At 35.5% G+C, this 17,712-nt stretch overlaps 1 protein-coding gene and 1 pseudogene across 2 annotated transcripts in view; one reads left to right on the top strand and one right to left on the bottom strand.

The window, feature by feature from the left end:
- The window catches only part of MTX2 (metaxin 2), a 58,588-nt gene extending 41,502 nt beyond the window's left edge, over positions 1 to 17,086 (top strand). For both annotated transcript variants that reach the window (XM_006151100.3, XM_006151101.3), the window contains exons 5-10: positions 3,821 to 3,897; positions 6,064 to 6,156; positions 6,649 to 6,687; positions 7,219 to 7,344; positions 8,540 to 8,616; positions 16,711 to 17,086. In XM_006151100.3, the coding sequence (XP_006151162.1) occupies positions 3,821 to 3,897; positions 6,064 to 6,156; positions 6,649 to 6,687; positions 7,219 to 7,344; positions 8,540 to 8,616; positions 16,711 to 16,882 (584 nt within the window). In that variant the 3' untranslated portion in view covers positions 16,883 to 17,086. The remainder of the gene's footprint in view (positions 1 to 3,820; positions 3,898 to 6,063; positions 6,157 to 6,648; positions 6,688 to 7,218; positions 7,345 to 8,539; positions 8,617 to 16,710) is intronic.
- Positions 1,738 to 2,629, bottom strand: LOC106735141 (ATP synthase subunit f, mitochondrial pseudogene; annotated as a pseudogene).
- Positions 17,087 to 17,712: the final 626 nt, after the last annotated feature.

Raw genomic sequence — 17,712 nt, 5'->3', positions numbered from 1 at the left:
GGATTTTCCTTTTCAGAAAACAAATTTTAACATTAATAATTTATTCATTATTTGACATACTTTTCCAAATTATATTCTCCTATAATATAGAGAGATGAAAATGATACCTTCTACTAATATATTTAAATTTCACCTCAAATTAATATTCCCTTTATTATATGATTTGAGATGATCATGGAAATGTTTTTTATTTTATTTTCTTGTTAGATTTTATGGTAGATTTTTAAAGTAGAGATAATAGAAGGCTGCTTGGCTAAGAGTCTGGAAATCTTTAATCCTCCTGTGACTAGTCACATATTAACTATTGCCTGGAGATTTAACTTCTCTTTCTCAGTGAGTTCATCTGCAATGTGAGGTGGTTTGATTAGATGACACGTAAGGCCCTTTTCTTCCTAGTATTCTTTGAATCTACAAACTTCCTTAGAAAAAGGTTCTTACTTCTTTATAAGTGAAAATTCTATAAGGATTATTCTGACCAAAATGAAAAAGAGAGACCATAGTTTTCTGTTAATGACCTTTATTTGGTGCTATAGTATAACTGTCTATGTTTTTGCCTTATATATGCAATAGTGAGAAAACGTGGACTCTATGTTGGTCAGACTAGTGACTAGTCACTTCTAGTTTGTTGTCTTGATTTTTATTTATTTTTTTGGAGAGGTTTTTGCTATAGGGTACGTGTGCTTGCTAGAAAGATAGAGACAGAGAGACAAAATGAGAAATCACCCCCTAGAGGGATGACAGTGCCACAATCCTTTCTCCTCCATTCTCCTCTTGGGATCTTGGGCACACACACACACACACACACACACACACACACACGCACACATGCCTGGCATGAGTTTAAGCTACTGGGTCTGGGACTTGATCCACGGTTGACCATGTGGGAGTCCAGCGACATAGCCATTATGCCAACTGCTGGTCCTGTTGCATTGATTTTATGTATCTCTGTAATTAGAGATAAGATGAGTACTCAGTTGAATACCCCCACCACCTCCCTGCCTTAGAATGTTCAATGTATTTTTTAAAAGGACATTTATTTAATTTTATTGTTGTTTTTAGATTTTCTTTAGGGCATGTGCACTCACCAAAGAGAGACAAAGAGAGAAAGAGAGAGAGAAAGGAGAGAGAGAAAGTGGGAAAGCAAGTAACCAGATCTGGGACTAGAACCAGTCAGCCATGTGGGAGTACAACGTCCCACCTACCTTGCCACCTGCTGACCCCTGTTCAATGTATTGTTAAGAAAAGAAATAAAATACAAATCCAAGAACCTTAAACTTGTAATTGAAAATGAGAAATATACTTTAGTCTAAAAATGTCATACTCCCAAATATCCTTTAGTCCAGACACTCAATATTGGTTTGTCGGAAAAATCATGATGCATTTTTGATAGAACAATGGAAAAAAATACGTCACAACTTTTCTGACAAACCAATAGTTTTTATTCTCAGATTATTTTATTTCAGAGGACCTGCACTAATTCTAGTAGTATAGTAGTTACAAAGATTTTATTACAAGTTTAAAAAGAGTGTGTTCTCATGCTTCTCCAGATAAGAAACTTTTTTCTTTTTGCAAGATTTATAAAGCAGTAGGGGCCAGCAGTTGGCGTAATGGCTATGTCGCTGGACTCCCATGTAGCCAACCGCGGTTCGAGTCCTGGACCCAGTGGCTTAAACTCACACCGGGCACATGCGTGGGTGTGCCCAAGATCCCAAGAAGAGAATGAAGGAGAAGGGATTGTGGTGTGGCCATTCCCCCCTGGGGGGGGATGTGATTTCTCGCTTTCTGTCTGTCTCTCTTTTTTCTTCTTTTTACACATACCAGTCATCTGTTATTGGGTGCGAATTCTCGACTGGGATATGAAAGGACTCAACAAGTTCATTTGGAAGGGTGCTAAGCCAAGGAGATGAAGGTCTGGTTCAGTGTATGACCTCCACGCTGGCCCTCCTCAGTGGTATTTGTGTCGCCGCTCGTGTTTGAATTCCTTATAAGAAAGGCAGTAGCTGAAGATCACATAAGCGGCCAGCACCATAGAAACCTCAGCAACAACCCCCTTTCTTCACGTTGCTGTACTTGTTGTAATACTGGTAGTAACCTCTCTGAAATGCTCCAGCAAGGCCTTTAGGGGTAAAATCTCACATCAGTATCCAGGTTGGCAGCTCCCCAAGTTTGACACCCATGAGTTTCTTCTCCTTCACTGGTATGACTGATGCCATCTTGGAGTCCTGGTCCTCTGTCTTTCTGGCGAGTGCACATGCCCTGTACCCTATGGCAAAAACCTCTCACCCCCCACCCCCCCAAGGGGAAAAAAAAAAGATTTATAAAGCAATAGAAGGAAGAAATCCAAAAATGGTAACAGGGAAATGTCTTCTAAATGAATCAATTGAATTTTGCTCCAAAAGGCCTGCCTCTCCTTTGTAATGCATGTTACCTTCTGGATGCAGATGAAACTTTTGTTGTTGTGTATTTCTCATTACTCCCAAGCTGACTGAGCCAGAGAGGAATGAATCTATTGAAAGGGATCAGGGAGAAGCCTGCTGTTAGTGTAAACTCTGTTTGGATATAAGCCTGACAGCATGCTTCATCCTTCAGCATTTAGAGTAGACCTTGCTGTTTGGTGACTGTTTTGTTCTCTTCATCTCTGATAATTTCATCAAGTATTAGTATTTATTAAAATGAAGTAGTATTTCTTTAGTGTGCTATTTATTTAGTGGAACCAATTTTGTAAAGTTTATTTTATTTCTTCCATGAGAGAGAGAGACAGCATGCGTATACATGAAGAAGGCACTTCCATTAAGGTCTCCATGCTGCTCTCTATCCCCAAGTCTCAGCCTGAATCACAGGTGCCTGTGTGCCTTGCTTGTATAGGGATTCCTCTGGATGCAAACCCAGAACCTTCCTATGTGATCCAGTGTCATAGAGTATTTAGTTATCACTGCATCACTGCCGCCAGTTTAGAGAAGTCAGTTTTTATAAGCATACTACTCTCCCATGTGTTGGGAATATTCTTTGTATTATAACTCTCAAACTAAAATATTTTTGGAGAGTATTACTTCTTTATTTCCAGATTCTTTGAGTCAAAGACGTTTAATGCACCTACATGTACTTAACATACTGATCTTAGGGCTTGAATGGTGGTGCAAGTGAAACTCTGTGATGCTGACCCACATGGCAAGGTTTTAGTTTAGTGTCCAGAGACTTCCCTGAATATGCCAGGTAAGTACATTCCCATGCTCTGTGGCGACTGAAGCCAAGGGTAGATCACAATGTCAAGACCCTGTTGGGAGTGCTGTCTTTGTTTTCTGTCTCTAGTTCATGGAAGAAAGAAATAAACTTTAAAATTTGACCTTAATAGATACGAAATATTTAAAATGAGAAGATCTGAAAAGAAGGCTTTGTAAATGTAGTTTACAGTATGGATTGACTCATTATACTCTGAAGAGATAAGTCCACTTAAATTTCTTTGAAATTTATCAGTGGCCATAAACCAGAATCTTAACTTGGTTCATATAATTCAGATAATTAGTATTTGCTACAGCACAGGAATTTCTTAGTATTATATTAGCATAAAAAAGAGAATATTGTGATTTGCTACTATATCCAAATGAAAACTCTAGAAATGAATCTATTTTTTTTTTATTTTAAAGTTAGCCTTCAGTGTTTAAAAATTCATAGAATTTAATGTACACATAACTATTTTTCAAAAGTTATAGTTTTATGAAATCTCTGTATTAATAAAATGTATGATTTTTGTGTTGATTTCTTTTTTATTAGCAGAAATTTTAATTTACTAAAAGTTGTTTTTACTTTTTTCTCTCAACAGGTAAAGTACCTTTTATTCATGTGGGAAATCAAGTAGTATCAGAACTTGGTCCAATAGTCCAATTTGTTAAAGCCAAGGTAATAAAAAAGATATTAAGTGCTTTTGATCACAGTTACTCTTAAATAAGTCATTTATCATTTTTTAGTGTGTTAACATTTACATTGATTTTAACCTTGTTTTATAAAATCCCAATACAAACTATTAGACAATATTTCTAAAGTATAAGTTGGTGTTTTTTATAATATAAATCAATAGGAAAAGAGGTAGTTTGATCTTTACAGAATGGTAGATAATTTTCTTATGTGTGCTTCTAAGAATTTTTGTTTTAATTAAAAATTATTAGGTTATAACTTAGTTGACCTTTGAGAAGGCAGTAGAGGATATGTTTAAAAGTCAAATGTATTAATATATCCATTTGAATGATTCTACTTTTTATTTATTCAGTTTAGATTTGAATGGTTATCAAGTAATGACCTCTATTAACATTTTGGGGAACATCTTTCCAGACTTTTCTTTTTGCATATATTGGAAAACTTAGATCATACCGTTATGCGTTATTTTGCAACCTTTCTTAAATCATCAGTATGCTTGGAAATTCCATATTCTATATGTCATCCTTTGTTTGGAGGGGGTAAGAGAGTTATTTAATTTTACCTATTATTATTATTATATTATTTTTTAGAGAGGTTTTTGTTGATGTTGTTGTTTCATTTTTGCTATAGGGCGCGTGTGCTCGCCAGAAAGACAGAGGCAGAAAGCGAGAAGTCACCCCTCCAGGGGGGATGGCCACGCCACAGTCCCTTCTCCTCCATTCTCATTTTAGGGATCTTGGGCACGCATGCACATGCACCCGACGTGAGTTTCAGTTACTGGGTTTGGGACTCCTACCGTTGTTGACTGCATGGGAATCCAGCGACATAGCCATCACTCCAACTGCTGGTCCTGTTACTATTATTTTTTAAAATTTGCTATCTGGCACATGCAGTCCTCAGAGAGACAGAGAGAGTAAGAGAGAAAAAGAGAAGGAAAGTGAGAAAGCAAGCCTCCAGGTCCAGCACTTAGACTGTTGTTGGCCATTTGGGAGTACAGTGCCTTAACCACCATGCCACCTACAGGCCCCATATATATCATCCTTTTAAATTGTATGGTATTCTGTTGTATTGGTTGTATTATAATTTCCTTACACAAATCTTTTTTGATGAGTATGTAGGTTCTGGACAATTTTTTGCTGTTTAGAGTGTTAAGACAAATTTTCTGTACATACACCTTTGTTCACTTCTCTGTCTCTGTAGAATAAATTCCTGAGTGGTGTTGGGATGCCATAGATTATTTATTTATTTATTTTAAGAGATTTTTGCTGTGGGATGCATGCACTTGCCAGAGAGATAGAGACACAGAAGGGGAGAAATCATTCCCCAGGGAGATGGCCACACCACAGTCCCTTCTTAGTCTCCTCTTGGGATTTTTTGGCATGCAAACACACATTTTTGGTGTGAGTATTAAACCACTGGGTCCAAGACTCAAAGCATGGTTGATTACTTGGGATCGAGCAACGTAACCATTACACCAACTGCTGATCCTGGTTATTCATTTTCAAAACCTTAGAAGAGGTTGTTAGATTGAACTGAAAGCTATACCATTTTATGTGTCCTCTTGTCATTATAGTATATTACAATTTTGAAATTAATGCCTATTTTCCTATACCTTTATTAGCATTTCTTTTTTCTGTGACCACTTTATAAGTAACACACATCAATCTTTTGGCATTTCTTTTCTTACTAATAAAGTTAATCTCTTTAAAAAAAAAACACCAAGATTTACAAACCATTCTGTTTTCTACTTTTATGAAATTTTAAAAAATTTGCTATCTGGCACTGGCAGTCCTCAGAGAGACAGAGAGAGTAAGAGAGAAAAAGAGAAGGAAAGTGAGAAAGCAAGCCTCCAGGTCCAGCACTTAGACTGTTGTTAGCCATTTGGGAATCCAGTGCTTTAACCACCATGCCACCTACATTTGATAGTACAACTTTGCCCATTGAAAGATACATTTCTATAATGACAAGTAATACTGATATTTTGTAATGATAACAATATAAAATATGTTTTCATATAAAATAATTTTGTCTTAGTCATTTTGGAAATTAACTTATAGAACACTTGTATGTTATATTACTTGTTAGTAAGAAAACTAGAAGTTTTATATATTTAATATAATGCTCTTTTAAATTTTTAAAAATTCTCTTTAGGGCCATTCTCTTAGTGATGGGCTGGATGAAGTCCAAAAAGCAGAAATGAAAGCTTACATGGAATTAGTCAACAATATGCTGTTGACTGCAGAGGTATAAGACAACATAATAAAGCTTGAAAATCAACTTTCTTTTGTAAAGTGCAATTTTTTCTATATGCTATTTTAAAGTTATTGAGAAGTGAGAAGATAATCAAGTATTCTAGGGCTGGGACAATGACCCAAATTAATTAATTATCATCTTTGGATAAGTTACCCGACATTTTCATTTCTAGTTTTTCTATTTGTCAAAGGGGTGATTCTGGCCTAGTTGTTATTTTGCTGTGGTCTTTTGAAATTGACTTAAATAATATCTGTATAATGCTTTAATGCTTTGTAGAGATGTATTATGTGAGTAAGAAATATTTTTATAGAATGCCACCATTAAATTTAATAAATCTGTATAGTAACATTGGCTAAGGAAAAAATCTGTAACATATGTGACTTAAAAAATTGGCTTATAAAAAAATAACTATAGTAAGAAATAACTTTATCCTTTTTTCTCTTTGGTAGTCTAAAGTTTTAGTGATTGTTCTTTTGTTCCTAGTTGTATCTTCAGTGGTGTGATGAAGCTACAGTAGGGGAGGTGAGTGGTTCTGTAGCATTTGTCTTAATTAAAATTTAATGAGAAAACACTTTTGCTCAGAATCGTAAGTCCCTGCTCATAAATGAAACATTGTGGTTTATACCATTAGTGATATAGTTTTTCACTTACTTTAATTTTGCTTGCACATACATTTTAAGGAAGCTATGTGTCATTGTTTGATATAACTGGTTGTAAAGTATATAAATGTTTATATATTTTTAAAGGGAATAGTTTACAATCTTAATTTTTTAGATCATAAGCTATGTATTTGTTTCAGGTTACTCTATTAATGTTCTCTGAAAGCATACTTCTTTTTTTTGAATACAAGAATTTTTTTTTTATTCGTTCATTTATTTTAATTTGACCAGAGAGAGACAGAGAAAAAGAGAGGGAAAGTGAGAAAGCAAGCTACCAGGTCCGGGACTTGAACTGTGGTCAGCCATGTGGGAGTGTCCAATGCCTTAACCACCATGCCACCTGCTGGCCCCAGGCTCATCTTTTTTTTTTTTTAATGAAATTTTTTTGTTTTAGATCACTCATGCTAGGTATGGATCTCCTTATCCTTGGCCTCTGAATCACATTTTGGCCTATCAGAAACAGTGGGAAGTCAAACGTAAAATGAAAGCTATCGGATGGGGTAACAAGACACTGGACCAGGTCAGTTCAGGTTGAAGTTGACAAAACCCTCAATTTTTACTCTTTGTGTTGATATGTCTTTTAAAGAAAAAAAATAATAATAATGTAAAATTAATAAAACATTTGCTATTATTTTCTCTGACATTAAGTAGTTTTGTTTTATAAAGATTATACATGCTTATTGTAAAACACTGTTTTAGATGTCTCTTAGTAACATTTTAAAATGGGATCATATTATAACTGCTACCCAATAGTCTGATTTTTTTTTTTTTTTCATTGAACAATACATCGTGGGCATCTTTAAGTCAATAAGTATACATCTGCACCATCTGGACTTAAATAAAAACTTAAATATAGTACTTAATATATATCTTTGGTCTTAAAACTACTATAGTAGCAAAATTTAAAAATATGTATCTTGTTTTTTTTTTTTTTTTGAGAGAGATTTTTACTATAGGGCGCGTGCGCTCGCCAGACAGACAGAGAGAGACATAGAGACAGAAAGCCAGAAATCTCCTCCCCAGGGGGGATGGTCATGCCACAATCCCTTCTCCTCCATTCTCCTCTTGGGATCTTGGGCACTCACGCACACGCGCCCGGCGTGAATTTTAAGCCACTGGGTCCGGGACGTGAATCGCGGTTGACTACGTGGGAGTCCAGCGACATAGCCATTATGCTAACTGCTGGTTCCCCAGAAATATGTATCTTGTTAATATCATGAGCGTGAGCATCATTAAGCTAATTAATGTCTAATTAATGTCTCTTCCAAGGCTATTCCTAATTCTGATGTGTGCCATTGGCTATAAGGGGGATTAGGAAATGAAAAGGGTTGGAATAAATAAAATCCCAACTCCACTAGTGGGAAAACAACTCAATGCTTCTACTTTGGTGGGTCAACAGTGTCATCTTTATGAAGTAGATTTCTTTTATATGTGCAAAGTCATTTAAATATATAGAATCAAGGACACATTTTTATAAGAAAGAGTTTGAGAGAAAAGTATTTTGAGTATTTCTCATAAATGTATTTGTATCTAAAGGAAGCTGACTCATTTTGTATATAGAAAATATTACGTATGTGGTCTGTAGTCCGATTTAAATATAAAAGGTTAATGTAAATTTATATTTTGTTATAAACTTTGATACAAATAAGTTTCAGATCATTTTAATTGTTTTGCTAATTTAAACATTTTTCTCTGGGGTCTATTGCTTATGTTAGGTCTTAGAAGATGTAGACCAGTGCTGTCAAGCTCTTTCTCAGAGACTGGGAACACAACCGTATTTCTTCAATAAGCAGTAAGCAATTTTATTATTTTTGTAGACTGTTTATCTTAGATATTTTTAGGTTGCAAATTTCTTTTATCATAAAGAAATTTCTTTTTCAAGAAATATTTATGGAAAGATTTAGTTATTTTTCAGTTTATTTTTGTACTCATTAAATATTTATTTAGCACATCTCAGCTATCAAGTGCAGTGTTAGGCTATGAGAAATTAAGATTTTTAAAATGTCTTTGTCATTAAAAATATTCCTTATGGGCTGCCATATAAATTAGTCACTAGTGTATGACAGTCTCTAATAGAGGTAGTTTAAAGGGCAGTGTGTGAAACCACAAAATCTTAATAATATTCTAAACTTGTACTATAAAACATGAAGATGGAGGCCGTCAGGTGGTGTGGTGGGTAAAGGTGTTGGATTCCCACATGGCCAACCGCTGTTTGAGTCCCAGACCTGGCAGCTTGCTTTCTCACTTTTCCTTTCTCTCTGTCTCTGTCTGGTCAAATTAAAAAATAATAATAGCAAATGGAATTAAATAAATAAAATAGTTATTTAAAAAAAGAACCATGAAGATGTTAGTACAGCCACATTTTTGTCTACCTAGGATGATACCCTGAGGACTAGAAAAGTCAAAGATAATGAATAAAATATATGTGTACATATGTAAATTGAGTAATTCATATTTTACTGAAAGATTTTTTTATAATATAGGGAAGAAATTTTCCTTTATTAAAAAATTGCAATTTTAGTATATCAGAATCAGCTATCTATTCTATGACCCAGCATAAAATAGGTTTAAATTAGCCTTTTTTTTAAAAAAAAAGAATTATTTTATTTAACTTTATTTATTTTAATTTGACTAGAGCAAAAGAGAGAGAAGGAAAGTGAGAAAGCAAGCCGCCAGGTCTGGGACTCGAACCTCAGCCTGCCCTATGGGAGTCTAGTGCCCTTAACCACCAAGACACCTGCTGGACCCTTAAGTTAGTCTTTTAATTTCAGTTGTTATGCTTAGAAAATCTAAGCTCTTCTCTTTCTAATAAAAATTTCATGCTTTTTAGATTGATAAAATTTTTAAAGAATTATTTTATTTATCTTATTTTTATTAACTTTAAATTTGTTATAGGGTACATGTGCTCGCACACGCGTGAGAGAGAGAAAGAGAAAGTAAGAAAGCAAGCTGCCAGGTTTGGGACTTGAACTGTGTTTGATCATGTGGGAGTCTAGCACCTTGACCAATCATGGCACCTGCTGGCCCCTAGATCAATAATTAAAAGGCTATTTGCTGTCTTATTTATTATGTATGCATAGGCATTATATCCTATAGCCATGTCAAACATCTTTTGTAAAGGTATTAATATTTGTAATAAAAAAGACTATGCTGATAACTTGAACACTTTTACTTATATTATTCTATTGCTTAACTAATATATACTAAACATAACTGATATTAAAATAAAACTTGGAATCTGTTGATCTCTGAAGCAGAAAGGTCAGAGTTCAAACCATGAAATCCTAGAAGGTAAAACTTACACAACTGTTGTTGTGTTTGCTATGCAGATTTTATTGGTTTAGTCTCTTACACAAAAGAAATGTATACAGATGTTAGTTTTATGTAGTTCCTTTTCTTTCTGACCTAGGAATTCTTAGGAGTTGAAAAGCTCAGAAGGAGTGCATTTTACTGTTTGAAGTGTATTGGTCTGTATTATGAACTGGTTTTGTTATGGGTGCTCTCTTCAGGGAAGCCAAGAGAATAGGTCTAACTTACATTTCTTCTCAGTTAAACTCATTGTCAAACTCACTAGTAATCAGAGGTTTGTATGAAATTTAGTGGAATATCAAGATGTCATTTTTCTTCATAATACTACAATTATATTTAAAGTTGTGATGAAAAATTCAAAAAATTCTGTTTTTAGGTCTGTGAGTGGAACGTTATAAATGCCTGTAAAATAATAAGAATATTGAAATGTGAAAAAAAAGAAAAATTCCGAATTAGAACTGACGAAAAACTTAAAGGCTTGCTTTTGAAGAACTGTTTAATTGATGTTAAGATGTAGGTTTTTTAAAAGGATTTTACTCTATGATACTTAAGATATTTTTCTCTAATTTTGTGATTGAAGAATAAATAAAATTTAATCTTTAATTTTAATGTTACTCAATCATTTAATTAATACTCAAATGCAAATAAACTACATTTAAGATAAAGTATCCTGTACCTTTACTTTGTTGTGGCAAAATTCTTCTATTGGGTTGTTGGAAAAGTAATGAGGCATTTTTTCCTGGAAAAACAGAAAAATGGGACCAGCAGTTAGCGTAATGGCTATGTTGCTGGACTCCCAGGTAGTCCCAGACCTGGTGGCTTAAAACTCATGCCAGGTACATGTGCGTGCATGCCCAAGATCCCGAGAGGAGAATGGAGAAGAAGGGATTGCAGCGTGGCCATCCCCCTGGGGGGTGATTTCTCGCTTTCTATCTCTCTGTCTCTCTCTGTCTGTCTGGCGAGCGCACGTGCCCTATAGCAAAAATAACCACAAAAAACAAAAACAAACAAACAAACAAAAAAACCTCTCCAAAAAAAAAAGAAAAATACATCATGACTTTTCTCACAACCCAGTAACTCCTTTATCTGCAGCAGAAGTCATTATACTTTAGTGAATAGAGTGCTAGCTTTAGTCAGAATATATAGGATTGGCCCAACTGATGGTGGGCAGTCCTAAACACTTGCTCTGAAAGGTGGGACCATATAGAGCTGGTTTGATTAGAGACTTGGAAACTAGACAGAAGGTCTGTGAGCTAGAGGCTAGTCTATGTAACAAAGGGAGACCCTGCCTGAAGAAGAGCCCGGTGTGGTGGTGTGCACTGGAGTACCAGCTAGGAGGCCTAGGCAGAAGGATCACGACATGGTGGGACTTGTACTTAAAAAAAGAAAACAGGAAAAAAGATACATTATATTGGACTCTTAAGTCAGAAACTCTGAATCAGAAAAAGAAATAAATATGAAATAACAAACAAAGCAAAAAAGATGAGTGCCAGAAAAATTTTAAATGGGAAAGTTAGGAAAGATTGGGAAAATGTTGACATTTTATAACACTGCTTTTTTTTACTTTTTTTTTTGTATTCAAATAAAAATATAATAGATAACCAACAGAAATGAGGAAAGAATAATGATGCAAGATAAAAAAAGCAACAGATTGCTTAAAAATGTATTTGTCATCCTAGAATATTTTTCTAATAAAAAGTCTATTAAGCTAAATGCAATAGTATATATGAAATATCTTAGAGTTGGTAAGAGGAGAATTGCTGTCTTTATCCAAACTAGAATTTACAAACTGTTCAGTAAGGTGAAGAGTGGAAACTTATGTTTTGCTCTTCATATGGAATTGTGAGACAATTAAAACGAGGTACATGAAGATTTTGGTCATATTAAATAATTCAGTAGACATACTTGAAGTATGAATTTTTTTGTTCTGTTTCTCATACAAGTGGCAAATATTTTCTAAATTTTGTTGCTTGTCTATTTTTAAGAGTCAGATTTGTTGCAGTGTAATTTACGCACAGTAAAATTGGCACTTTTATGTGTATAAGTCTATGAGTTTTAACAAAAGTATACGGTTGTGTAACCACCACCTCAAGTATACTTTAAAAAAATGGATTGTGGGAATTGGTAATTTATATGTGTCAAAGTCAGTTACTATAAGATAACAGGTTGCTGAAATTTGTAAAGATTATAAAAATATGCTTTAAAATTTGTGTGTGTGTGTGTGTGTGTGTGTGTGTGTGTGTGTGGTTGGTTTGATTTAATCAATTGCGTTCTACTTCTATTAGATGTTCTAAAGTAACCAGACACAAAGTTGTTACCTTTAACATCAGATCGATTTTTGTATGCTCATACCCATATATAATTCAGCATCTTTGGAGCTACATGGATGTATATTTGCAGCAAACAACATTTTGACCACTTCAGGACTACTGATGTACTCTAATTTGAGCACGCTTTCATACCTGAACTCATTCAGGTGTAAAATTGCAAAAGGATGCCTATCTACACTACTGTACATTGGATCAGGGAATATAGTCACCTTTTTAGACTCTTATATAAGAAGCAAAGGGTAGCTGGCACTAAACAGAATTAAGAAAATAAATTGCTAAAATAAGAATAGCTTTCAAGGAATACGTTTAGAGTGGTGTTTATATTCTTATAAAATGCTTCAGCTCTATATTATCACTCTTTTTTTTTTCCAGCAATCTATTTGTTATTGATTCTTTATCTGTGATAAGATAATAGTACTATTGAGCCCAAGAACACTTTTGATTTTTAAGAACTATCCTGTTGGCAACCCTTTTAGACTGGGACCAGCAGTTAGCGTAATGGCTATGTTGCTGGACTCCCATGTAGTCCACTGCGGTTCAAGTCGTGAACCTGGTGGCTTGAACTCACGCCGGATGCATGTGCGTGTGTGCCCAGGATCCCGAGAGGAGAATGGAGGAGAAGGGATTGCGGCATGGCCATCCCCCCCTGGGGGGTGATTTCTCACTTTCTATCTCTCTGTCTGTCTCTTTCTGGCAAGCACACCCATAAAGTGAAACCCTCTAAAAAAAAAAAAAAAAAAGATTATAGACTATACACTTGTTTGGTTAATATTGGGTTGTCAGAAAAACAGAAAAAAATACATTATGACTTTTCCAACAACTCAGTACTTCATTAATGTGTCAAAAGAGGGAAGACTTTGAAAGAATGTAACTCCTATTGAAAAAATAAGACATCCCACATACCTTAGTTAGAATGCTTTCTCTTCGCTGTTATTCATTTATTCATTCATTTATTCACTAAGACAGGATTAGCAAATGTTTTAGTTCCTCAACTATTGTGCTAAGAACTGGAGATAATAAAATATATGCACTACTACATTTATGGAGCTTAGAGTATAGTGAGGGAAACAGTGGAGTAAACACAGTTATAGTACAGAATGAGAAGTGCATCACTCTCTTTTTAACTTTTTTTTTTTTTTTTTGCCATAGGGCGCATGCGCTCACCGGAGAGAGACAGAGAGAGGGAAAGGAAGAAATCACCCCGAAGGAGGGATAGCCATGCCACAGTCCCTTCTTTTCCATTCTCCTCTCAGGATTTTGGGCTTGCACATGCACACACCTAGTGTGATTTTCAAGCTGTCAGGTCTGGGACTCAAATTGCAGTCAGGTGTGTGGGAGCCTACTGCCTTAACCACTATGCAACCTCCTGGCCTGACATCATTCTTTTAAAATTGGTCCACTCAACACATGCTTATTGAGAACCTACTTTATGCCAAGCATTGTTCTAATATTAGAGATGAAGTAAAACAAGTAGACAATGTCCTTTTTTTTTTTTAATAGAATTTACATTCTGGTGGAGGAGATACATAATAAACAACAAATAATAAATGATGTTAACATAGAGATTTAAAATAGTATTACACAATAGTAAGTGACTGTGGGAAGCTGCACACCAGCGAGTCTGCCGAGGTTTCTCAGAGAGCAATCAATTACCATGATTGGTTCCCTTCCAAAAAACCTGACCTTCGAAACCTTGCTCTGATTGGCCACTAGAATTCCTCAAATTTGCATATCCGGCACCTCATGATTGGTCCAAAAGCAACCAGTCACAGCCCACTGCTTACAACCAATCACGGCCCACCGTTTACAACCAATCAGGGCTACCGTTTACAACCAATCATGGCCCACCGTTTACAACCCACCAGAGTGTATATAGCCACGATGCCTGGCCCACAGTAGCCAGACGACGACGACGACCAAGACGAAGACGACCAAGACGATGACGACGATGACGATGACGACGACCAGGAAGATGACAACTGAAGAGCCCGAAGAGCTGAAACACTGCGCAGTCTCCAGATGACCCTGAAGATCCTGAAGAGCTGACACTACATCGTCTCCAGATGACCTGGGAGACCCTGAAGAGCTGTAACACTACATCGTCTCCGGATGACCCTGAAGAGTTGTGACACTGCGTCGTCTCTGTGCTGCTCACAGTAGACGACGCGACCCTTAAGAGCTGTGATACTGCGTCGTCTCTGTGCTGTACCGTGCTGCCCACAATAAACGGACGACACTGTCGTCTCCGTGCTGTAACACTACGGCGCTTGTCCCGGCTCTCACTCCTTCACTCAGGAAACCTGTTCAGCTGTCCCCCCGGGTCGGGACACCTGGCGCCCGAACAGGGACGGGACAAGTGACTTCATGTCCACTTTAGTTTGGGGTGGTAGTGGTAAAGGGATGCTTTAGATTGTTGTGACATTTAAGCCTTATTCTGAAAATTGAGGAGGCAGCAATGTGAATTTAGAGGAAACATATTTCAGGAATTAGGGATGGTTGGTGCCAGTGCCTAAGATTGGCTTGAGTTTGTTATGTTCACAAGAAAGAAGCAAGGCCAGTTGTGTTTGGGTATTGAGAATGGTAGAAGAAACTGAATAGATAGGCAGAGGCCAGATGATACTGGCTTTATTGCTTAGGGTAAGAAGTTTGACATTTTATTTAGTGTAAGTAGAATAGAGATCCATTGGAAAAATTTATGTTCGGAATAGCATGACCTAGAGACATTATAAAGAGCCATTCCAGCTATGGTATGGAACATGAATAGAAGCAAAAAGACCTATGAGGAGGCTATTGCAGTTGTCTAGGCGAGAGATGATAGTAGCTTAGAGAAGTTCATAGTGGAGAGAGAAAGAGAAATGGTGGCATTCAGGTATCAGCTCACTGGACTTGCTGATGGATAAGGGAGAGCAAGAGAGGGGGGACTCAAGGGTAACCTCTAGATTTTTGGCTTGTACAGCTGGGTAGAGAGCAGCTTTTTATTTTGAGAAAATAGAGACAAATAGTTTGAGATACATATTTAACACTGACATGGAGATGGTGTTTATGAATTGATATATGAATATGAATCCAGAGGCCAAGGGAGAGATTAGAACCAGAGATAAATATTTGGAAATTAGTGACATGAAGATGATATTTAAAGTCGTGCTACTCTGTAAGGTCATTTATCAATTGTGATCCAGGCTACATAGTAAGTGGCAGAATTGGGATTCATATTTATATTTGACTGACTCCAAAATCTGTTCTACCAAACCTGTTTTCTACAACACGTTTACACATTTTGATGTGCTACACATGTTTTCTCAAAACCTAATGATGAATTAGTTCATACTTATGGTACTTTTTTTCTTTTACTGGTATTTCATTAGTAATTACATTACTGTAACATAGTTTGCTGATGTCCCACTTATGGACCATTAGTAATGGGGTAAATTTCATATTATTGCAATAACATATAATTAAAGAAAAAACATCCTAGAAAATTTTGTGGTAAGGTTATATATGATTATGTCTCCTTCTGAAGTCTAAGTTACTTTTAAAGTAGTAAAATTAAAGCTATATTATGTTTGGGCCAGCAGGTGGTGTGGTGGTTAAAGGATCTGTATTCCCACATGATAGAGCAGAGTTCAAATCCCAGACTTGGCAGCATGCTTTCTCATTTTCTCTTGTTCTCTCTCACTTTCACTCTGTCCCTTTCGGTCAAATTAAAATAATAAATAAATAAATAAAGTTAAATAAAATCATTAACAAAAAGTTATATAATGTTTTTAGTATGTTTCGGGTAATTGGGCATGTACGTGTGTTTTAATGTGTGTGTGTGTGTGTGTGTGTGTGTATCTATCTCCCAGCACCACAGAAACATTGCTGTGCTTTGCAAGCATTGTGTTCATGCATCTGTTAAAACATTTACTGAATTGTGTTATGGTCATTTATGTTTTGTGTCTGTGTCTTAGAGGATGTTTTTTTTTATCACTAGCATCTGGTCTGGCTATGTTCCTGGCACTTTGGATACCTGCTGTATTTACTTAGTGAATAAAGTAATGAATACAATGAATATCATTTGTTACACGGTTAAACACTACTACTATTTCAAAAGTTAAAACAATATATTTTATCAAGTTGTAGTAGGATTTAGTATTTACCTGACTCTTTTCTTTTACATTGATGCATAAAACATTTCTGAAACCAGTGAATTTTCTACCATACAGTTGGATGTCTCTGGTTTACTCTCATTTCTGCTTTTGTTTTAGGCCTACTGAACTTGATGCACTGGTGTTTGGCCATTTGTATACCATTCTTACCACACAGTTGACCAATGATGAACTCTGTAAGACGGTGAAAACCTATACCAACCTTCTTTCTTTCTGTAGAAGAATCGAACAGCACTATTTTGAAGATCGTGGTAAAGGCAGTTTGTCTTAGAATTATGTGTTAGTTTAGTTATCATTAAAAATAATTCTGGATTTGGAATATATATTACTTGAAATTTTATAATAAATATCGATACCAGAATTTTAAAACCATAAACACTGCATTTTGAAACCCTGAAACCAATGATATGTTATACTCTGTACATGTATGTTGTGCTGTTATTTGTGTACAATAAAATATAATAGTCCCCATTTATCTGCTGTTTTACTTTCCATGATTTCAGTTACCCAAGGGCAATTACAGTAAAAAAGCATGTGAGTATAGTACAATAAGATATTTTGTGAGAGACCACATTCATATAACTTGTATTAGGGTATATTACTATAATTGCTCTATTTTATTAATTATTAATATCTTACTGTACCTAATTTATAAGTTGAACTTTATCATGGGTAGGTATGTATGTATAGGAAAAAAAACACAATTTGTATAGGATTTGGTACTTCAGACATCCACTGGGGGAGGATCTTGGAACATAGCCCTCCTTAAATAAGGGGGCACTACTGTACTTCTGAATTATCTTATTTACAGTGTTGTACTCTATATCTTGAAATTTTTGTTTCCTTGAAACATGTATGCATATAAAAAATAAAACCTAAGTAAATGTGGATGTTATATTTACTTTCTTTAAAGCTGCCTGACAGTGACTCACTGGGCTTAATAAGTAGGGAATAAACTGTCTTTTCTAAGGAAGGTAATTGGTGCTACATACTCTTAAGATTATTTTGCTAGGTATGTGGTGAAAACTGATCATGGGAAACATGTTGTTTTTTTTTTTTAAGAGAAAGATTTTTGCTATAGAACATCATGTGCTCACCAGG

This window comes from Tupaia chinensis, unplaced genomic scaffold, assembly GCF_000334495.1.
Source record: "Tupaia chinensis unplaced genomic scaffold, TupChi_1.0 Scaffold000314_1, whole genome shotgun sequence".
Taxonomy (NCBI): domain Eukaryota; kingdom Metazoa; phylum Chordata; class Mammalia; order Scandentia; family Tupaiidae; genus Tupaia; species Tupaia belangeri.
This window is presented reverse-complemented; position numbering and strand designations above follow the sequence as displayed.